This window comes from Cucumis sativus, chromosome 6 (genome assembly GCF_000004075.3).
Source record: "Cucumis sativus cultivar 9930 chromosome 6, Cucumber_9930_V3, whole genome shotgun sequence".
NCBI lineage: Eukaryota > Viridiplantae > Streptophyta > Magnoliopsida > Cucurbitales > Cucurbitaceae > Cucumis > Cucumis sativus.
The window spans coordinates 397338-420526 of NC_026660.2; the positions used below are offsets into that span (position 1 = coordinate 397338).

General features: G+C 32.7%; 3 protein-coding genes across 5 annotated transcripts; 1 reads left to right on the top strand and 2 right to left on the bottom strand.

The window, feature by feature from the left end:
• The first annotated feature begins 330 nt into the window (after positions 1 to 330).
• On the top strand, positions 331 to 3913 carry LOC101221758 (probable glycerol-3-phosphate acyltransferase 8). The gene is made up of 3 exons (XM_004138451.3): positions 331 to 788; positions 1160 to 1472; positions 2803 to 3913. The coding sequence occupies exons 1-3, from the start codon at positions 478 to 480 to the stop codon at positions 3679 to 3681; spliced, it is 1503 nt and encodes a 500-aa protein (XP_004138499.1). The 5' UTR covers positions 331 to 477; the 3' UTR covers positions 3682 to 3913.
• Positions 3914 to 5981: 2068 nt separating this feature from the next.
• LOC101221526 (cytochrome P450 86A8) lies at positions 5982 to 8340 on the bottom strand. Its single transcript, XM_004138450.3, has one exon. The coding sequence runs from the start codon at positions 8075 to 8077 to the stop codon at positions 6434 to 6436; it is 1644 nt and encodes a 547-aa protein (XP_004138498.1). The 5' UTR covers positions 8078 to 8340; the 3' UTR covers positions 5982 to 6433.
• A 6901-nt stretch (positions 8341 to 15241) lies between these two features.
• LOC101223023 (origin of replication complex subunit 5) lies at positions 15242 to 22908 on the bottom strand. 3 transcript variants are annotated; one of them, XM_011658039.2, is made up of 6 exons: positions 22479 to 22908; positions 21442 to 22302; positions 20938 to 21354; positions 20251 to 20563; positions 19959 to 20100; positions 15242 to 16211 (listed from the first exon to the last, which is right to left on the bottom strand). In XM_011658039.2, exons 2-5 carry the CDS (start codon positions 22269 to 22271, stop codon positions 20050 to 20052), a joined length of 1611 nt encoding a protein of 536 aa, XP_011656341.1. In that variant the 5' UTR covers positions 22272 to 22302; positions 22479 to 22908; the 3' UTR covers positions 15242 to 16211; positions 19959 to 20049. The 3 variants fall into 3 exon arrangements, with proteins under 3 accessions (XP_011656341.1, XP_031743682.1, XP_004138588.1); XM_031887822.1 differs by having other exon boundaries at positions 19982 to 20100; positions 22513 to 22907; XM_004138540.3 differs by having other exon boundaries at positions 19982 to 20100; positions 22479 to 22907.
• Between the last annotated feature and the right edge of the window lie 281 nt (positions 22909 to 23189).

Here is a 23189-nt window from a genome sequence, read left to right on the forward strand (position 1 = left end):
GTTAAAACAAGATTGACAAAAAAAGTAAAGATAAATAAGAATGAAAAATCAAATAAGAGATTATGGAATCGTCTCAACAATCTAAACCCTAATATAAAAAAAAAGGAAATTCGTCTAAACTAAGATGGCATTAAGGATATGTGTATATATATATATGGTGACAATGAAAGTAGAATTAATATATGAAATAAAAAGTGAGAAAACAATAAATATTAAGTGTATTGAATTTGCCAACCATTGCCTCCAACAACCCCAACTGTCCTTCACCAAAAGAAGAAATCCTTTTTCAAATGAAACTTTCAATTATTTCTTCTCATTTATAATCTCACCTTCCCATTTATTTTTTCCCACAAACACAAATTTAATACTAATCAAAACCCATCACTCAAATGCCTCTTCCTCTTCTTCCTAAATTCCGATTCTCCTAAATTCACTCTCACACCGTTGTTTGCCGTCCTGTCTCCACCGGAAACCGCCATGGCCACTCAGAATAAACCCTCCAAATTTCGCTCAATTACCAGTTGCTCCGGCACGGAGTACGAGTCCATTGCTGCCGATCTCGATGGAACGCTACTCATTTCTAGTAGTTCTTTTCCCTACTTCATGCTCGTGGCGATTGAAGCCGGTAGCCTTCTTCGTGGCCTCATTCTGTTGCTTTCGCTTCCGATTGTGATAATCGCTTACTTGTTCGTGTCTGAAGCTATTGGAATCCAGATCCTCATTTTCATCTCCTACGCTGGCCTCAAAGTTCGCGATATTGAACTCGTCTCCCGCGCTGTCTTGCCTAGGTAAGATCTAGACTCAATCGGTTATTACAGAAATCAAGCTATTGATCTTATATAGGTTCTTCAGGAAACTGTGAGCCATGTGTTTTCATTTGTTGATCGTATTATTATACTTTTTTCTATCTCCAAATGGAAGGAACCGAAGTTCAACTATAGTAGTTAAGTGCTTAATCTGTTTTGAAGTTGGAGGTTTCTATCTCCGTTCAGAAGTTTCGTTTATAATTTTAAGAATGAAAGAAAATTAAATATCACAGAACAGCAAAATATGCTAATATGCTTTTATTTACAACCTCAATACTAAAACTGTGCCATTAAAACTCTTCGAATTTAAGAGTGCATTTCTTAGACTGATAATGGATGGAAATTTTGTGGAGGTTTTACGCGGCGGATGTGAGGGCAGAGAGTTTTGAAGTGTTCAGCAAATGTAAGAGAAAAGTGGTGGTGACGGCAAATCCAACGATTATGGTGGAGCCATTTGTAAAGGATTTTCTCGGGGGAGACAAAGTTTTAGGAACAGAAATCGAAGTGAACCCTAAGACGAAAAAGGCCACCGGGTTCGTCAAGAAACCAGGAGTTATGGTCAGCAAATTGAAGAGATCGGCTATTTTGAAAGAGTTCGGTGAAAATTTGCCGGATCTTGGCATCGGCGATCGCTCTTCCGATCACGATTTCATGTCCATTTGCAAGGTACGCCCCTCATTATTCTCCATTTAATTTCTCAGCCCTAACTATATTTAGGGTTTATTAACCTATGCATTGGATATATAATATGTTTGTTTAATTACTATTCGAGTATGTAATTAACATTGTAATTAATATAAAAGAATTTTAAAATTTGGAAACTAACACACCTCTTAGCATAGATTATAGATCTATTAATGATCGTGTTTATGATCATTTATGAGAGTATTAATTTTGGTATATAAATTCACTAGTTGTGTTGGTTTTTAATTTTAAAAAATTAAGCATATCTGGCTAATTAAATGTTATAACAACATATCCTTTTCAAATTATTTTATTTCTGTCTAACTTCGTTAAGATTGAACAATTAATGATACTCTCAAAATCAATTTTATAAAACTATATGATATAGATCCTATCTTATTAGCTAAAAAGAAAACACAAATAGAAATGAGGTTCATAAATGCTTGAGAATCATGGACTTGTAGGCATCGAATTGAATCTCAAAGGACCCACCAATGTAAAGTCTGCCCATCCCCCTAATCTCTCATATCCACCTCATGGGTTGCAACTTTTTAACAAAATTGAGTGGTTCAAATTAAAGTCTTTAATACAAAAAAGAAAAAGAAAAATACTTTGACATTTTTATTTATTTATTTATTTATAATACTTTATATTAATGTAGCCCTCTCTATTAATAGATCAACCAGAGGAATGAATGCATACCAACCGAAGCAGAAAGTAGATTAATTAATATTAGTGGCTCCAGTTTTTTATTTATTTATATTTTCTAATCAATATTACAAATATACATTTAAAATATTTTATTAGTATATGAGATGTGATAAAATTAAAATCACCTTTAACAAACAATTAAATAAAATCAAGCATATAGTAATATTTTTAATAATTTTAAATATTTGAAATATAGTAAAATCTTGATAGTGGTCCATTAATGATAAACTTATATTATTAATAGACTTTGATAATTTTTGTTATTATGTTTTCTATGTCTAACTACCTTGAAAAATAACAGAAGCTCTGTATAATATTATTTTCATCTGATTTACAACTCCCAGAACATAATTAAATTTGTCAAAATTAATTAGGGTACTAATTTATATGGAAGATTATATAGGTTTGATTCAGATGATCTCATCTCCTTACTTGGAACACGAACAATACATAGTCTTACTGATGATCTGGCTTATTAATTCCGTATTATTCATTATCTATATTGCAAAATTCAATGGAATCTTGCTAAATATTCAGGGAAGTATTGTTGTTGAAATAGTAATATATATAAACTTTGTTGTGCGTTGGGATACTTTTGCAGGAAGGGTATATGGTGCCCCGTAGCAAAACAGCAAAGCCAGTTCCACTAGATCAACTTAAGAGCAAGATCATCTTCCATGACGGCCGCCTAGTCCAGCGTCCCGACCCTCTCAACGCTCTCATCACCTTCATATGGCTCCCCTTCGGCTTCATCCTCTCCATCATCCGCGTCTACTTCAATCTCCCCCTCCCCGAGCGAATTGTCCGCTTCACCTACGAGCTCCTCGGCATCCATCTCCGCATCCGTGGCAACCCTCCTCCTCCCCCATCTCCCGGAACTCCTGGCAACCTCTATGTCTGCAACCACCGCACCGCCCTTGACCCCATTGTAATTGCCATTGCCCTCGGCCGCAAGGTCTCATGCGTCACCTACAGCGTCTCCCGCCTCTCTCGCTTTCTCTCCCCCATACCCGCCATTGCCCTCACTCGTGACCGTGCTGCCGATGCTGCTCGCATTACCGAACTCCTCCAGCATGGGGACCTCGTTGTCTGCCCCGAAGGAACGACGTGTCGTGAGCCGTTCCTCCTACGGTTCAGCGCACTGTTTGCAGAGATGAGTGATAGAATTGTCCCAGTTGCAGTGAACTGCAAGCAGAGTATGTTCTACGGGACGACAGTGAGAGGAGTGAAGTTCTGGGATGCGTATTACTTCTTCATGAATCCGAGGCCGGTGTACGAGGTGCAGTTCCTGGACCGGTTGCCAGAGGAGATGACGTGCAAGGGAGGAGGGAAGACATCGATCGAGGTGGCAAATAATGTGCAGAGGATGCTGGGGAGTGTGTTAGGGTTTGAATGCACAACGCTGACGAGGAAGGACAAGTACATGTTGCTTGGAGGGAATGATGGGAAGGTAGAATCTATGTACAATGCCAAGAAGTAATAATGTAATGTAACAACGAAATCATAATATTTGATTTTAGAGGGATATTAATATTGGCAAAACTCAACTACTCAACTGAGATGTGGGATTTGTTTGTGTGTTTGGGATTTTGGTTAAGAAAACACTGAAAAATGTATTGTAGGTTTTAGCCATATAGATGATATGTTTTTGCACTAAAGTTGGTCCAAGGATTTCATAATAACTATAATCAATGTTTTTTCTTATGCTTTTCTTCTAATTTGGTTTAATTCATTTTAACCTTTTTTTTTTCCCCTTAATTCTTAATTACGTGGGGTTGAGGAGATATTAGTTTTTAGTTTTTGAAAATTAAGATTATAAACTCTCTCAATTTTTAATATTTTTAGTTTTTATTTATTTATTTCTTATCGGTATTCCAGCTAAAAATACAATTTTTATACTAATAAATGTAAATCAGGTAAGAAATTGAAAAAAAAAAAAAAACTTAATTTACAAAATCCAAAACCAAAAAAAAAACAAAATAGCTTTATTATTGTTTAACCTAAACTTTTGTTCATAACCCTAAACCCTACAAATCAAACCCTTTCTCTTATTTAATTTATGGTTCCACCATTTGTACGAAGTTAATTAAATCACACCTACATTTGTGGAAGGAGGAAGAAATGTGAAATTTGGTTGATGATGAGAGAGGTTTAAAATATATAAAAGTGTGTGTTTTTTAGTTTCTTAGGGTTTTATATATAAAATCACTTACACACTTTTTAACCTAAAGATGAGTAATAATTGAGAGAGCACAATGCCACAACCTCCTTTCTTGTCTTAGCTTCTTGCCCCTATTGTATTTCTAAGTAAAACCTCCAAACTTAAGTATTAAAATTAGATAAACCATATATAATATTATATCAATGCAACCTTTATTGATGATTTCACATCTTCTCTTCAGTCCACACTATCTTAAACTCATGTGTGTCTATATCTATATGTATATAGTTTCAATGTTTTATACCTCACCGTATGGGTAAAAATATTTTGTATCATATTGACTGACAACAACAAACATTGTCTTGTTAGCTTAAGAATGAAAAAAAACACACACACGAACCTCGACTCGACATGCCACGTTCTCTCTGCAAGAATCCAATGATTCCATTGTATAGTTGATATACATAAATATGGATATACAATATATAGAGAAATATATATATAGAGAGAGAGAGTTAAAAAAGAAGAAATTATATTTAAGAAAGTTGGTAGGAATAATGTGTGTGTGGCCGCTGGTACATTACATATAATTCCTACTCCCTCTTGCCCTTATTTAAGACACCTTTTAATAAAAGAGAATACAATGATACCATCAAATAGGGGTTGGGTTCTACATTTTCCTTATTATTTAATTATACTACAATTTTCATTTTAGAAATTTTACTTCTTTTATATATAGTTTACCTCTAAACATGATTAGTAGTAGTACAAATTTTGTTTCAAGTTTTTCGTTTTTAAATTTTGTTTCACTAAAAAGTGTAAGAGTAAATTAGTGTTTGGAAACTTTTTTCCGCTTTCTTGTTCATTTTCCAAATAATAATGCTTGAAAATATGAAGTTTTTGAAAAGTTTTGAAAACTTACTTTTGCTTTTGTCAATCAGATTTTAATTATTCAATCAACTTCAAGTCACTCTCGATATATAGCATACAAGAACGAAAAAAAAAAAATCCTAATTAATAACGTCATTTGTTTTTTTATTTTTTATATATCTATAAATTTGTTTTAGTTTTGGTTTTTGAAAACTAAATTTATAAACATTGCATCCACACCTATAACTTTATTTATTTCATTGTTCACTTTCTAACCATTCTCTTAAAACCCAAACTAAAAAAATAAGTCCAACACTTTTTTTTTACTAAAAAAATCTATTTTTTCTCTTCATGTGTATTTTAAAAGGTTGACCCTATAAATTTTAGGAGGAAACAAGTCATTAAAACAGAACACCAAAGGACCTACAATTGTTAGTATTTCTTTTAAAAGATTTAATTCTTACAAAAAAAAAAAAAAAAACTCATTAAAAAAGTATATAAAGGAATTAATGTTTATAAGATTATTTAATATTCAAAATAAAAAATAAAGTAGTTAACCAAATGAAAGCATGATTTTTGAAAGACTTTTCCAGATTTGAAATTTGACTAATAAAAACTGGAAACAAAAACAATAATAAAAATTGAATTAATAATAAGAAGATATATTGTGAAGCTCATGAAATTAAATAACATTAAAAACTGAAATGAAAATGCAGATGAAGGTTAGGAAAAGAGAAAAAGAAAAGGTAGGATAGATACATAAAGACAAATGAGTTGATTAAGTTGATAAAAAATCAACCTCAGTATAGAAATAAAAATTTGCTAAGAACAATTATTACAGAAAAGAAAAAAAGGGAAAAAGAAAAACATTCAACCCATTTTTAATAAAAACAAACATGAATTAAATGGCTATTTTTAAATTTAAAAAAAGAAAAAGAAAAAGAAAAAAGATCCCATTAATTCCCACTACACCTCTCTCCCCCCCACCCTTACATGACCGACTTTCATCACAGTCATGGTAATTTTATCCCTTTTCCCTTCAATCCCGTGTAATGAAAGACACTTTAAATACCTGACCGGCGCGTGTTCCCCATTCGCCGTTGCTTGGGTCCACCTCATATATAAAAATATATTTTTTATTATATTTTTATAAATTAACCTCTCTTAACTTTACCGAACCACCAATCACGCCCTTACCATTCTACTTCATTCCGTTACATCCTCCGTTACAATTCACAACCGTGATTAACGGACTATCTTTCCCTTGCGAATTCCCGTATTTGCCCCTCATACTCTCCACAATTCCCTCCAAATTCCTCTTGTGAATGTTCACCTTCAGTCCGTACTTCATAAACAGCGTCAATGACATTTTTTGTTCCACTTTGTGCCCCGCCGCTACTGTCAGCCGGTGCCGGAGTAGCACAGCTGCTGCTATCGACTTCATTTGTAAATACGCTAAGTCCTTCCCTAGGCAGATTCTTGGCCCTGCATTGAACGATACGAATTTGTACGGATCATACGCTATGAATTTCGTTCCATCCGCTGTTAACCATCGCTCAGGACGGAATTCGAGGCAGTCTTCTCCCCATGTCGACTTCATTCTTCCGGTGGAATAGATTGAATACGTTACCGATGATCCCGCCGGAACGAAGGTTCCGTCCGGCAGAATGTCGTCGGCGACGACGTGTTTGGAATCTTCTGGTACCGACGGGTAGAGTCTTAGGGTTTCGGTGAGAGCGGCTTTGAGATAAATCAGACGGTCGATCTCTTCGAATTCTAAAGGTTCATCGAGCCATGATTGGATGTTGTTTCCACGTGTCTCGATGAGAACCGTGCAGATCTCACGGAGGATTTTTTCTTCAATGAGTGGGTTTAATGTTACCAACCAGAAAAACCAGCTCAGCGCTACGGATGACGTGTCACGTCCAGCTAGGATGAAATTAAGCGCCACATGGCGAAGAAACGCGTTGGAGTAATTACCATCCTTTTTCTTCATGAACCGTGAGAGTAAATCATCGTGTGGTGTGGAGTCCTTAGGCTGATTCAGCAACTCCAGCTTACGTGAATCAATCACACTAGATAAATACTCCTCAATATGAACTAAACTCCGGCTCAAGCTGACTTCCATCCCTAGCCGAAGCCACTTTTTGAATTTCCAAAGCACTTCCGGTAGAATAAACCGTTGCAACGAAGCTTCCGTGGCTCGATCGAAAGCCATAGCAAAGCCATTTTCGGGGAAACCGGGGGCACAAGTCATTGGATCTTTTCCAAAAGCCAAACCACAAATATTATCAAAAGTAAGACGTAATAGTACATCTTGAAGATCAATGGGGTGAGAATTCAACTCAGCTTCTTTGAGAATAGGGCAAAATCGCAACTTAATAGCGCGGCTAACCCAACGAGCCATGGCTTGACGAAGAGTCCTGGTAGTAAATTCCAAAGCAGCAGTTTTTCTTTGGAAAAGCCAGGTATCACCGTCGGAGTTAAAAATGCCTTGACCAAGCAACTCGTGAAAAACAGCTTGCCAGGTGGGGCCTTTGGGGTAATTATCGAATCGGGTCTTGAGAATATGTTCGAGATTTCTCGGGTCACACGTGACAGTAACGAGGCCTTGCTTTTTAGCGAAGAAAGGGAAAGCCCAGATGCAGGTTTGGTAGGTGCCGCCACAGGCGCGGAGGTTATCGGAGATCCAATCATGCAACCGGTCGCAATTTTCGATTAACCCAGGGAGGCTGCCGAGCAACGGCCACATTTGAGGGCCTTTTAACGACCGTGAAATGAAAGTAAACCAAAGAAGATACGCCGTTACTGCTGTTACTATAACTAAAGCGAATCCCACGTCCATCTTTCTTGCAAGATTTTTTTTCTGTTTTCTGTTTTTTGTTTTTGTTTTTCTTTCGTTTTTGCTGTTTGGGTTGGTGAGAAAATGTGGATCAGATAAGATGTGAAGAGGAGAAAAAGATTCTAACTTTCTTAGTATGAATGTTGAAGAAATGTGGGAAAATGGGTTATTCACAAAAATGAAAAAAAAAAAATTGTAGAGAGGAAAAGAATGGAAGAAGAAGAAGAAGAAGAAGAAGAGAGAAGACACAAGAAAAGGGTTTAAGAAGAAGTAGGTTTTATAGTTGAAATGGCATTGAAGGCCAATTACTAAAGCCAGACTGTTTTTTTTTTTCCTTCTATTTTTTAGTGAATATATTGAGTATGTGTTTTCTCTCTCTAAGAGTGAGAGAGAGAGAGAGAGAGGAAACACACCTAATTATGCAGAAAGGAGGAGGAGGGTGTTAAATTGGAGCATTGAATGAAGAGGCCAAATTTAATGGGTTTAGTTGAGGAACTAAGGGCCAACTACACATATACCACAACACAACACCATGGAAATAAGAGATTTTGTAAAACAAAAGTTAAGTTACCAACTTTTACTAAACTCTTTTTGATTTCTAATTAACTTAATAAAATAATCACTCAATAACCATATATGTCTATGGCAAATTACCTAATATATATATATATGTGTCAATTATTCCTATATGGTTTAGTAGATATGAGAGTACAATTATTAATAAGAAAAGCTTCCCTGGTTTGATCAACTTTTCATATTTATTCAACTAAAAGAATTAGAAGAAATGGTATTGGAGGGCATCCCAAAATCTACCAACTAAAACAAACATAGTTCAATTGGTATAGAATATTATAGAATATTTGAAGAGGTTGATGTTATTCATATATAAATATAATGACTATTTTTTTGTTTTAAGAAAAAAGAAAGGAAGAAATATATTATTTTGAGTACTTGAAAACAATATGATTATTTAAAAATAAAAGAATGAAAAAAGATAGAAAAAAATGAATGGAAATGAGGTTTATCATGTGGGCTATAGGTAATGGTTGGTTGAGCCATAACACACCAAACTAAAATCAACCATTTATACCTTTACTTTTCCTCGTGAATTAAACTCTTTTTTTTTCTTTTCTTTCTTTCTTATAAATATATTATTTTGTTTTAATTTGGGAAAATATGTTGGGGCTATCCATTTATTGTATTTCTGTAGATTATTATTATAAATATAATGATAAATATTATGTGGGGCTACAAAAGTATAGTATAATTGAGACAAAAATATATTATGAATTATTGGGTTAGTAGTTAGTGTGTAGTTATGGTTAAATCAATTATTATATACGAGTTTATTTAATTACAAGTTATTACCTTATACCCCTAGCTGGTTAACCATTACCTTACCCCAAATCTTTCTTTATTATTAACTTAATTATTTACTATTCGTGATTATCCCTTTTCTCCATTTATTGATTATTTCAAACATATATGATATTTGAGGAGGACTTTTTTGAGTTCAAACTTCTCTTTTTAAGTTCAATACAATCATCTAATTGATAGGGGTGTGTTTAAACTTACTTAATAACCCCAACAATACTTACTCTATACTCATCTTCCAAGCCAACCAAGGTTAGGAATGTAGTTGAAGTAGTCCCGAGGAAGTTGAGAAAACTCCAACCCAGTTCAAGAGAACCGTACGTGTTATCAACTAATAAATATTTCATGCAAAGATGAAGGTGGAGGGGGTTGACTTTGTTGATCTGCAAAGGAACATAGTTTTGAATGTTATTATTAAAGTTGAAAAAGAGGGATAAAACTATGTGCTAAGTAAGAGATGAGAGTAAAAAGTCAAAGGGAAATAAAAGCCAATTGAAAATAGTAAATTTAGTTATTACTATAAAAGACTGTTTTTCTTTTAATATATATCTTTGTTTTCTCGAGGCAGAGTGTTAATATTATTGTGAATATATATGAAGAAAACAGAGCGTCAAACCTAATATATTGTTCCATTCATTTTTGCTTTTGCATTTCCTTTTACTCTCTTCCACGTGTCTGCATGTGCATGCATTCAATTTCAAGGTCAAATTTTGTATTCAATGAAGCCATTACATTACATTATATTATATATGTATATGTGTGTGTGTGTGATTTTTCAATCATAGTTATTATATATAATTATCGTTGGAGTGGATTTATCTCTTCATAATCATAATATATATGGGATATAATTAAGTTTGAAGTATTTCTTTTTCTCTATTCAGCTTAATTATATAGAATTGACGATTAAAAAAAATAAGAAAAAGTCATTTAGGTGTCCCTTTGGATTTATATAGTTTTGATTTGGTATTTTCGATTTTCAAATGAAGAATATATATTGTGTGTATTTGATTGGTTGCAAAGTTTGACTTTTGAGATAGTGTGATGAATAGTAAAATATGTTAAAGATATAAGACAATATAGCCAACCATAAAGAAAAAATGTAAATTCAAATTTAAAAAAAAATGATTGTAAACAACAATATTGAATAGGATGGTAGACAAAACAATCACATATCTTCTATAAAAGAATCATCAATATATCACATTGTGGGTAAAATGAAAGCATTTGAATTAATATACTGTATAAATACAAAGAATAAAAATAATGGCTGAGATTCACTAGTGAGTTCAGCGGTGCAAGGGGTGTTGGGTGGTGGTGTCGGCTGAAGGAGAGAAAGATGGATTTCGGACGTGTCGTTGATGAAAAGTCTCGTCGTTTCTGACATGTGTGAGAGATGGAGAGAAATTGTTAGCAGAATGGAAGAAAAATCGAGAAGGAGGGTCGACGCGTGGATATTCCATAAAGAAGAAGAGGAGGATGAGGTAGAGAAAGGGTTTTGAAGATGTTTTATTTAAATAAATAAATTATTTAATGTTTTTAGAATTAGAAAAAAATCTAATTTTAATAAACTTTTGATTTAAATAATAAATTATTTTTTTGTATATTTTATGACACCAAATAACTGTCACGGAAAATAAAATTAGAAAAATTACGTATTTTTATGTCAAAAATGCGTTTTTTTTAGCTTTTTTGACAGTTTTTTCTTTTCTCCTTTCAGTTTGGAATGTATATAACCGTGATAGTAAGTAGTTTTTCTTGTAGTGATTGCGTATGATTAAGTTGTTTTTAATTCAACATTTTAAGTTTTGGTGAATAATTAGAGTTAAAATTTGAGAGAGATTGAATAGGAGAGCAAATACTCGTCTTTATCGTTTGTCAATTTGTGATTGAGTTTTGGATTCCAAAACGTGGTTTAATTAAGTAAAAGGAATGACTAATGAAGAAGCAGATCAAGTCGACTAAACCAACTAAGAATTTAATTGTTTAAAGCATTTTAGTTTATAAACTCAAATAAGAGAAGGTGCATACTACTAAAATAACAATTTCACCAAAAAGTATAACCAAAATCATATTTTAAATAAGCAAATATACCCTTTTTCTTCAAAATTGTAATAGGTAAGCTAACCTATGTTTTCTTCTTTATTTTGTTTTTTAGAATATGGTATTTTATGTTCAAAATTTCATAGCTATAGCTATAACCATATTTAATTGATATTTACTACTCAATTTAGACCATAGTTTACATCTCTAAAAAAATCCAATTAAACACCAATTATATATTTATTAGTACATATATAGGATCAATATAATTTCAATTTAACCCATACTTACAATTGTGAGATCTTATTTCATGAATTGCAATCTTTAATGAGGTTAATTATTTATTCGAGGACCATCATTTGATCATTAATTAAGGTCTGATTATTTGAAATTTTGAAATAAAAAGATTAAGAGGGTTAATTAATTAGATTGGTGGTTTGATTAACAACCCAAACAAAATTTGACACCAAAGTTAGAGTAGATAAAGTTGCAAACTCCAAATTGATTTGATTATGTAATTAATTAATTGGAAAATTGAATGACGATGATAATTAATTATTTAAATATTGAGATCTCTTTTGTATATTAAAAGATAAAAGAATAAAATAATTAATTAGAGTCAAACTTAGGAATCCCAATTTATTCAGACATTGGCCTTTCGTGCACACAAGATTATTATCCAATTTTGTTGTAAAAGTTAGGTAAAGATTAATCATTAATTAGAAATCCTATAATATAAATGCTTTCTAGTTTTGATTATATTTGCAATTCATAATATAAAGTCTTATTGACCAATAATTTCCTTTTAACACTAATTACCAAACTAATTAAACATCCTTTGATTTGTCCCAAAAGAGAGAAAAAAAGGATTTCTTAGTGAGATATGTTGTATGCTTCTTAAGTCCTAAATTAAGAAATTATATTAAGGTGTTCTTTTTTAAAAAATTAAAAAATCTATTAGTGATGGAGAAATAATAACAAATAACATTAATTATTTTTTTAAAAGAATAAATAAACTAACACTCTAAAAAGTATATATAACGTGATTTTGATATCTAATGAGTATATTTTGTCAACAACAACGTCGTTGATTTTGGCTCGTTCGTTCTTATATACACGCCACTTAATATAGACATTCATGATCAACTCATATCTATACCTTTATGACTCATGCATCATTTAATTTACGATATGTGTTTTGATACCTCACGTAAGAGATTTATTAATTCATCAAAATTACTTTATAGTTACTTTAGTGAGAAAAATGTGTGTTGGTTAACACTAATAGATTGTCGTATAGAATGGGAAAAAATTCACTGGCTAAGTTATAAAAATATTGAAAAAGAAACTACTGAATTTATTTAAAATTTGAATTTAGTGAAAATAAAAAGGAAAAAAAACGAGAGATTAGTACAAGAACAAACATGTTAGGTAAAAAGCACTTCAAGAATATAGAGAGAAGTTTATTGTTCTTCTAATATGTTATCTATTTTACCATCTCTTGGAAGCACTCCTCATTTGATCAATTTACTCTCAGGTCACCTCGGTCGAGCTAACACTTATTTTTATATAGTTCATCCTAATGTCTAATCACAAGTTTACATGTGATAAACTTTTTTCAAAGTAGTGTATGTATGTAGGTATGTATGCATATATATAAAATTTCTCTATATTTTATTGATGGAATGTATATAAGAGATAGATGTACCTCGACATTGTTTTTTGCTTATATATATCCTACTTGAAACTTAGTTGTTCATATTCTTATGTTCTTTTATACTTTATGATTGTTTCAAAATGACTCTTTCAACAACTTTGTCGTTAAAATGAAGTTGAATAAGAGGTTTGTGGTCAAGTGAGTTAGTTTAGCTTGGACGTAATTGACATGCACTTCCTCCTTTGAAATCGGAGGTTTGATAATTCACTTTTGTAATTGTTATACTAAAAAAAAAAAGTAGATGTGGGGGAGTGACTTGTAAAATATAGTTGATTGTACATCAATTATATATCTTTACACTTTAAGATATGTTTCAATTATGCTTTTGAATTTTAGGGGGTAGGGTTACAAAATTGTAACGCTCCTAGTTTACGAAAGACACGTGAATAAACAAATATCACATTTGAATGAGAGATTCTAAAGATTTGAAATTATTAGATAGAAAAGGTTTAAAAGAATATTTAAAGTTATTATGTATACCAACAAGATGCACTTTTCTTTTCGTTGATCCGATCATAAGAACTTAAAATTTAAGCATACTTAGCTTGGAGCAATTCTCTTGAAAAAAAATTTATAGGTCGCAGATGACACATGAAAATGTCAGAATCATTGAGTGTCAAATTCTCTGATGAGAGAAAAGTCAAGTTATGAAAAGAAGAATAAGCAGACAATAGAGAGACTTTCATTGAGAACAAAAATATGTTAATGAGAGAAAATATGTAAACGAGGGGTCGTTTGAAAATAAAAAATGAAAAGAAATAATTCACAAATGGAAGAGATATATCAACAAAAATAAAAGATTATGTGAACTTTTGTTAATTGATCTTAAATTTCAACTATCATTTTTGTAGTGTTCTTACCCTTAACGTTTATATAAAACGATAAATTTTACTTTAATCCTAACTTCATATCATAATGTCGTTTCAAAAGAGATGAAAAGAATGATACCTTTTAAAGATCATCATCACATCATCTTTACTGTAGTCTAAAAAACAACTTAAATTTTAAAACAACAACAATATAACTAAACTATAACAAAAAAAAAAAAAAAAAAGAATCAATCAAGTAAATAATATATATTTTAAAGTTTAAAGACATTATTAAAACTAACACGTACACACCACTATTTTCATAACACATTTGTAACTTTTTTTAATCTTTTGTCATAACATAAAAGTCGATTGAAAGAAAGTAATATCACAAAACAAATTCAATATATAAAAGGCAAAAACATTTGTTTGAAGTTGAAGAGTATTATTGAAACTTATCCAAATTTTTGGAATACTAATTCGGTATAATTTAACCAATATATTATTTATTATTGCACGAATATCGAGTCTAGATTATGGTCGCAAAGAAGATGTCTTTAGTGATCAAGAATAAACAATAACTCTTAAGGAAACCTACTTGAAAATGGTTGGATGAGACTTGTAATGAATTATGATATGTCTTATTTAATTGCTTTATTTCTTTCTTGAGACAAAATGCTTCTATTTCTTAAAATTATTTCACCTATTTATTAAAAGTCACATTCATATATATAAAAAAAGAAATGGATATTTGAGAATTGAAGGAAACAAACAAGTATATGAATTAGTGATGATAAACTTTTGTTGCACATTAAATAATATTATATAGGTTCTATCTTTATTTGATTCAAACATTTACTTGTTTCTTAATAGAAACCAAATTATTGAGATAAAATTCTGCTCACTATTAACCCAACACTAACAATATTCAACTACCCAACAAAATAATATTAAACTAAACATTAAATACTAAAGCAGATAAAATGTTATCATCAATGGTAAACTAAATTCATATTGTCACGGTGAAATATTAATTCAAAAGGGGTACAAATTCAGCTCTTCAACTTATGGATGTATAATAATACTAATGATAATAATTGATTAATTAAAAAGGAAAAAAGATGTTCAAATATTTTCCAGACAACCCTTTTAGATGTGAAGGGCTTTAAAAGCACACAAGGTAGCTATGAGTTTGACAAAATTGAAAATATCTACACAAATCAGTAAAACAAAATTGACATTTTACTACCCACAATATAATATTCAATACACTTTAAAACTTTGAACAAAATAATTAAAACCATTATTTCTTCCCATACACAATATAACTAAAGGGCTCTCCCATGATGGAACCTCATTTTTTTTTCCTACATCCAATCAGAGAAGAAATTAACTTGGGTATCAACATCAATGTCATTAATAGCATTTCATATAGCTCAGTAGTAACAAAATAAAGCAGTTCACAAAAGAACTTCAATGCAAGATGGGTAAAGAAAGCAATGCATTAAATGAAACAGCGTTATATTTTTGTCAAAGAGGCAAAAAAAAAAAAGAATAGTTACCAATAGATTTTCATGGACAGTAGGTTCCAACTTTTGGAAGATGGAGCCAAAAAGGGGGCAACATTTTTGAACAACTGATAATTAAAGTACATATCTACTTCCTTGAAAAGGTAGGTGAAAGTCTAATCTCTCTTCCCATTCTCTTTTAATATATTCTCAACTGCTGCCGACGGTTTTGAGAGCCAAAAGGAATAGAATAGGTGACCTAAGACATTGCTAAAATAATCCACAGTTTTTTCTTTTTCTCATATCTCTCTGTTTTTGAAGCCATACAGCAATAGCTGGTAACTAACCAGCATCAATGATTTTCCAACCATGGAAAGTTGTTTCTAGATGAATATTCATGTTTTCAACACATGATATTTTATGGTCTAATGCTTTTAAAAAGAACCCCCACCCCCACATCACACATTTCTAAATTAAAATAAGAAGCTTCTGAAAAGTATTGTATTTTACGACCTTACTTGACAAGATCTGGTCGAAAGGTTGTACAACTGTATCCTTAGAGTTATAAGAAAGTACTGTATTTTTCTTCTTTTGTGTATTAGATGCAGTCCATTTCTTCTCTCAAGTACGTCATTGAGCCATTGTTGTGCCGCCGAGTCCACCGGATAAGTTGTTGACGCTACTTGCTGTGAAAGAATGAACCATGTTCAAAGGAGGATGATATTGGAAGAGCTTTCAGTATTACAAATTAAAGTTCCATCAATAATACATTAGGTAACATTTAATGAACCATTGTAAAGCAAGGTGGACAATGGGAAGATTCCATTCATCAATAATAGATTAGAGAACATGTAAGCAAATACAACAAACTATAGTGAGCTTAGGTACAGATTAAATTACTCAGCATCAATATCACAACCGTAAAAATTGACAAGCAAGCTAAATTTAGAGATTGTACAAGGATGGAATGACCTACTTGGCTCAAATTTCTTTTCCTTTACATCGTTTACTAAAAGTTGAGTAGTCCATGTACTAAAATGTCACCATGACATTCTATCGTCAGTGGGAGCTTTTGTAAGTTTGTAAGTATTATTAAAAAAGAGAATTAGATTCATTTAGACTAAGTATAAACTTTTAGTTATTAGTCAATATCATTTCTTAAATATAGTTAAATTCCTAGTTAGCATATTTTCTTGTATTACATTTGCGTTAATTTGGTCCTTTTTTTAATACAAAAAATTTTCCTCCCATCAAAGCCAAGACCCTTGTCTTCAGAAACCCTAGCTACTATTCTTTAGTTACTACTAAAACCCTAGTCCACGCACACAGTTATCCTTTCGACAACATCAACCAGATCTTTGGAACCCTAGCCAACACCATCTCAAGAGGCTGCAAATAAACTTCTTTGAGAACACCAAGGACGAAAGCATTCTTGACACTTGAAGTTGATAAATCAGGTCAACCTGATTTACAGCTTAAAAAAAACACGCAATATTCAACCTGTTTGGCATTGAACTTAGGAACTTAAGGTTTTGTAATGAAGCTCTTTTGGCGATAGGATGAAATTGTTGGGGTGTATGTGGTTTTCTGTATGTGTGTATTTTCCCTTTTTGACTCCTTTTGGGAGTTTATTTCTCAAACTGATCTTATCATAACAGTGGAAGTTGTTTCTATCAAAAAAGGAGAAGGGAGCCTCAACACACAAAAAAGAGAGCCTTTGGGTGCCCTACAGTATTTACGCTCTAATGTAAAACTTGCTCCGCAAAGAATTTCACTTTCAAAAAGTGAATTAAAGTTGACTATTCTAAAGAAGGCATATTCTTATCACAACAGAAATACGTAATTGGCTTATTTTCTAAAACAGGAAAGCTCTGTAGCAAACCAATGTGAAACTCAATCAAAATCAAAATCATAGATTATGTGCCATCAAAAAGAGTCCTCCAATAAATAAGGAAGTTTACCATAGGTTAGTTAATTAGATATATCTCTCTTATACAAGATCAAATGTTGTTTATGTTGTGGGGGTGGTAATTCAATTTATGCATAACCCAAAGGAAGTTCACGTTAAAGCAGTGTATCAGATACCTCGTGATTTAAAGAACTTCATGATGGAATCCAATAACTAATAGAATAGAACTTCTAGATTCAATCTGATCTAGATTACACACACTAATATGATCAAATACTACAAATGAAACTATCTTCTGTTATCCTATCTCTCAAGGAAGAACAGAGACCCTTTTCCTTCACAATTTCTAACTACCTTTCCCGCCCACACTTATTCTTTATTTATACTAACCTAACTCACACGTGTTACTCTACACACGTGTTGTGCCACTACCCTTCTTTCCTCTCCTACTATATTGATATAGTACTGGGGGTCTATGACTTCAATGAGAGAGAATTGTTGCTTAAGAAAATTGAGAAACTCAATTTAGAAGTTGATACATAGGTGAACTATGCAGGTTCAATAGATGCTAGAAATCGAGCTTGTTGGGGCTATTGTACTTTCCTCAGTAGAAATTTGGTTACATGGAGAGTAGAATGCAAAAATGTAGTCACAAGATCGAGTTCAAAACCAAAATTTTCCTCAACACCGAAAATTTTCTTTTATTAAGACTGGAAGTTGAGAAAGTCTCTGTATATTAAAATAATCTCTGGTCTAGTTTGATATGTTTACCAAAGAATCAGTAAAAAGTGATTAAAATAAAAAAACTTTTTACAACTGCAGTCTTCATGATATAGGCAGATGATACCTTCATAACAGTGGATGACAAAAGAGAGATATTCAAAGTATAAAGTATGCTATCAACTCAATTGAAATCAAAGAGCTACAAAGTTTAAGATAGTTTTTGGGATTGGAGTGGGAGGACTCAAGGACAGTATTTTAATTTTTTAGAGGAAGTACATCCTCCCAGAGACGTGAAATCTTGGTCTAGACCTACTGAAAACACTTGAGAATCCAAACCCAGTACAACACCGAAGTGAATAAGTTATTCCAGTTTATTAGGGCATGAATCAAAGACATGTAAGAATGTTAAAGTATCTCTTACAGACTAGACCAAACAATGCATATATTTTGCTCAGATTGTTGGCCCGTTTATAAATAGTCCATGCATAATCTTGGGCATATGAACAAAATTTTGAAATACTTAACCACACTCATTGGATTGTGTTGGATTATATTAAATTTACTTTCACCTATCAACTTAAGCTTTTGGGTCACTTAATGATTTAAGATAGTATAAGAGCAAGTTGCTTTAGGATGTCCTGAGTTCAAGCCCTTGCAACTTTATTACCTCCCAATTTAATGTTAATTTCACTTGTTGGACCTTTCTTAATATTTCAAGTCCACAAGTAAGGGGAGTGGAATATTATATTAAATTTATTCTCACCTACCAGCTTAAACTTTTGGATCAATTGATGATTTAAGAAGTAGTCACCCAAAAGAAACTGATAGAACACTATTTGGATGCTTGTTGGGGTAGAGAAAGAACTAATCTGCTCCAATATTTTAGACAACTTGCTTACTTGGAGAAACAAAAGGCAAGCAATTGGAACATCAAACACTTGCTTTGGGAATTCTTTTTTCTTTTAAATATTTGTGAGTGGTTAAGCCAACTTACGCACATTTCAAGTGTTCAACTAATCTTATGAGATAACTACATTATATTTAGTTACCAAGAAAATTTGAAGGATATGAAATCCTTTAGTGACCAATATTGTTTAAACATTCCCTATAAGCCCTTTATTATTTATATTGGTACGTGGGTAGTTCACTTGCTCTTTGAATAGTGAAAGGATGCGAATTCAGAAGCATTTGAAGGTACTAGAGATTAAGATTCAAAATTTAATCATAATTGTTGAATATCCCATGAGTTTCTTTGACATCCAAATGTTGCAAAGTCAAACAAATTGTCTAATGAGATTAGCTGAGATACACACAAGCAAATCGAAATACTTACAAAAAGTTTTAGAAAATCAAAAATCGATTTTGTTTTGTGATAGTTAATTAGCAATCAAGATATCACAAAAAATCTCATCCATCACGGCAAAACAAAGCACATTGAGATAAATCGTTAATCCACAAGCATGTGGACTCAGCGACATCTCCCACAAAATTGATGACATTCTCACTAAAGCATCAATGAAGACAAGTTTTGAAGAATTCAACTTCAAGTTTGGCTTACATTCTACATACAATCTAGCTTGGCTAAGCCAATCAATATCCTTTCCCAATTATAGTTAGATTACTTACTTAAAAATTCTGAAGTATTATATTTTATCAATGGCCACCAGTTTGGTCTTTTCTTGAATTTTTTTATTAAAATAAAATAATAATGATAATGATATAATTCTCTTCCTTACAAAACTACAACTGTCGGGTGCCCGGAAATCATGCTTTCATGAAAGATATTCAAAGAATTACTTACATAATAATGCAAAGCAACAATACCTTCTTGGCACCAGAATCTGGAATCTGGATTCTTTTGACATGTTACGAATAAATTTCTTTGTCACATTTTATCTTCTGTACATGTACTTCGACAGAGGGAACTTAATACTCCTTGCCACCTGATGATCAGGTTGTACAGAAATCAGATATAAACAAATAATACTCAAAACCAATGAGGAACAGAAAAATATTGGTTTAATCAGTTTTTTCTTCTTTTGTCTTTCTTTAAACGAGAAACCTGATTAGACACACGAACACATATATATTACCTTCAAAGCCATATCTTCAGACACTGTAGAGCGGTATCGAGTTGACCCTTCTAGTGGGCAACTTCCTCCTTTGACCACAAAGTTCGCATTGCAGAGACTGGAAAGTTGCAGAAGAACATCAGACATGAGTTCACTATCCTCATTTTGACTGTCCATTGCAACATTTCCTTGGTCATCTTCAAGTGAGATTTCTGCCACAGACGTAATGCACTGAAATATTGCAAGCAATCGCTCCAATGGAAAAGTTCCTGGTCCTTTCATAAGCAACTCCTGTTCACAAATTTCCTTCTGCTCGATTGATTTTTCAGATGGCCTAAAGCATTGTAACAAATTACCTAAGCTATTAAACTGAAAAAAAGGCTGTTTTACATGAACTAGATGTATCCCACAAAAAACATAAGAGCCAGAAGCTTCAAGCTTGAAAAAATTTCTGTTAAACATCAAAATAGAACCTCTCCAACAAGAGAGATGATAATCTTCATCTTTTATATAAGCAAAAAGAAAGTCGACTGGGCTGTAAAAGTAATGATGGGGATTTCTAGGATAACCTTAACATCATAACTGAATATAAATTCACAAGTAATCCTCACCCAAAGAGTAACAATAAATAAATGATATCCTGCATAAGTTAACTCATTTTTTTTTCTATTAAGGAAACACTTGTGAATAAAAAGATTGAAATGTTACCTCTTCTTTCTTTTTCTACTGCTAGAGCCCCCAGTTGAATCAAACAGTGATGCATCAAGTGTAGCTGGGTTTCTTGAAGCAAGAAATGCTGAAAGAAGAAGATATTTTGCAGAAGTTGACATGTGAAAATCCAAATGCTCAGAAGAGTCACACCCACCAAACTTCTTACTACCAGCTTTTCTCTTTGCTTCCTTCAAATTATTAACCTCAGAAGGTGGAGATGAAATTTTAAATATCTGATTCAAGGCAGGGGAGATATGTGGCTGAAAACGACTGAAACGTGCCCTCTTGCTGGACTCGTTGGGAACGTCGTTCAGATCATCTGAAGCTTCACAGTATGTTTTATACAATGATGAAAACGCTATGGATAGCTCATTCACGTGTCTAGTAATTCTATAGAATGGCCCCAATACAACACTGTTTCACAAGATAAAAAAGCACGTTTAATGAGAAATTCAGAGAATGCAAACTTGTTCATACTTTAGGAGAGAATGGACTTTTTACCTCAAAAAGGAAGAATACATCTCTTGATTGGTTTGATTCCTTATAAAAATTTTACGAAGATCATCTTCTGTGTACTCAGAGAAATAAACAGGGATGGGATCCAAGTAACCCATATTTGAATAGTATGTATCAGGAGAAGTATTACTGATGAAGAGAAATCCAACCTCATTCATGTTTAAAACTTCATGGAGATTAAACAGAAAGGGCAATATGCTTGAACTCTTGTCCCAGTCTCTAACAAGTTCCAAGTTGTCAAAAATCAGGTAGATCATATGTCCATGCCCTTGTCCAGTCAACTTCTTGGTGCCTATCTTTCCTGGGTTCCCCTGGAGAGTTTTTACAACTTTAACTAAGGCTTCACGTAGAGAGTTAACAAAATCTGATGTTTTTTCACAGCGTTTTGCACTCAAATATCCATTGTCTGCATCTTTTTCGTGAAGTAATAACTGATTCAAGATAGACTCAAATAGAGTTCGCAAACTATAACATGTACGACAGCTCGAGTAGACAAAAGGACGATTGAGATGACGAAATATTTGTAGAATGACACTGGTTTTTCCCGTTGACGTGCCACCATAGACAAAGAGGGGAAGCATGGGAGAATTCAGGGGACCTAAAAGGTTAAGGAGTTCAAGAATTTGAGTATGACGTCCAGGAAAATTAGACAGGAGATCTTCCTTACTAATGTTATCTTCTCCAAAAACGAGATCATTAAAAGTTGGAATATGTGGACCACATTTCTTCTTTATTTCACCAGAATCCCTTAGAACAGCAGCTGAAGAGGACCGGGTTGTCCTCCTGGTAGCTTTGGTGTCTTCTTCTTTCGACATTCTTCAAAGTTCCTACAGCAGCTGAAAAAATCTGAAGATTCAAGAAGAAAAATTTGAGTCTAATCTTCGTCAAACACTTAAAAAAAAGTAGTGTTTCACAATCATTTTCCCAACATATTTAGAACACCAATGACTAAAAATGTCATAATACTAAACTAAGCACTTCAAAAAAAAAAAATCTTTAAAAAGTTCTAGAACAGGCTGTACCCGTGTCTTTGAGTGCTAAAGATACAATGGCACCAGTAAGGGCGTAAATTGCATATCTTTTAACATTGTCCAAGAATTCCTCAACCAAAGGGCCTTCAGGGCCCAAAGCCTAAACCCTTTTTCCGTCGCAACCAATCAGAAACAGGGCAAGAATGCCCACCGAGACGGCTCGATTGTCTTGATTTCCCACTTGGGGTTGCTTCGATTGTCTTGAAATCCGATGGGTGAGGGATTTCTAAGGGAAATCGAATGAAGAGGAACAGAGAGAAAAGCCGAAGATCGTAGCCCTAGCCGGAGAAAAACGGAGAGGAACGGGACATACGAAGAAGGAAGAGAGAAGACAGTCGTAGCCGGAGAAGAGAGAAACGAAAGACGGAGAGAAAAAGTGAAACAGAGACAGATAGAAAAAAACGAGGGAAAACTTTGTTTTTTCTTTTTTTTTTTTTCTCACAAATTCTTTACTTACTCAAACACGTTCGTTTTGATAAATTAGAAATCGAAAACGGAATATTACTATTACGTTTCTAACCTAATTTTTTTAAAGTTTCATTTAATAAATAATATTTATATTATTTTGAGTTCAATCAAATATTTTAATTAACCCAAGTTTTAACATAATCCAACGCCTTCTGTTATTCTTACACTCTTAGTGCTTGGAGTGCAAAACACATATTGATATTTGTCACATCGCTTAGTCTAAAGCTCAAACGA

Excerpts from the sequence above, each read along its gene's own strand:
- LOC101221758 (XM_004138451.3), top strand. The coding sequence starts at position 478 with ATGGCCACTCAGAATAAACCCTCCAAATTTCGCTCAATTACCAGTTGC. Across the intron at positions 789-1,159 it reads TCCCGCGCTGTCTTGCCTAG|GTTTTACGCGGCGGATGTGA; the intron begins GTAAGATCTAGA and ends AATTTTGTGGAG. Across the intron at positions 1,473-2,802 it reads ATTTCATGTCCATTTGCAAG|GAAGGGTATATGGTGCCCCG; the intron begins GTACGCCCCTCA and ends ATACTTTTGCAG.
- LOC101221526 (XM_004138450.3), bottom strand. The coding sequence starts at position 8,077 with ATGGACGTGGGATTCGCTTTAGTTATAGTAACAGCAGTAACGGCGTAT.
- LOC101223023 (XM_011658039.2), bottom strand. The coding sequence starts at position 22,271 with ATGTCGAAAGAAGAAGACACCAAAGCTACCAGGAGGACAACCCGGTCC. Across the intron at positions 21,355-21,441 it reads ATGTATTCTTCCTTTTTGAG|TGTTGTATTGGGGCCATTCT; the intron begins GTAAAAAGTCCA and ends CTTGTGAAACAG. Across the intron at positions 20,564-20,937 it reads AGTAGAAAAAGAAAGAAGAG|GCCATCTGAAAAATCAATCG; the intron begins GTAACATTTCAA and ends ACAATGCTTTAG.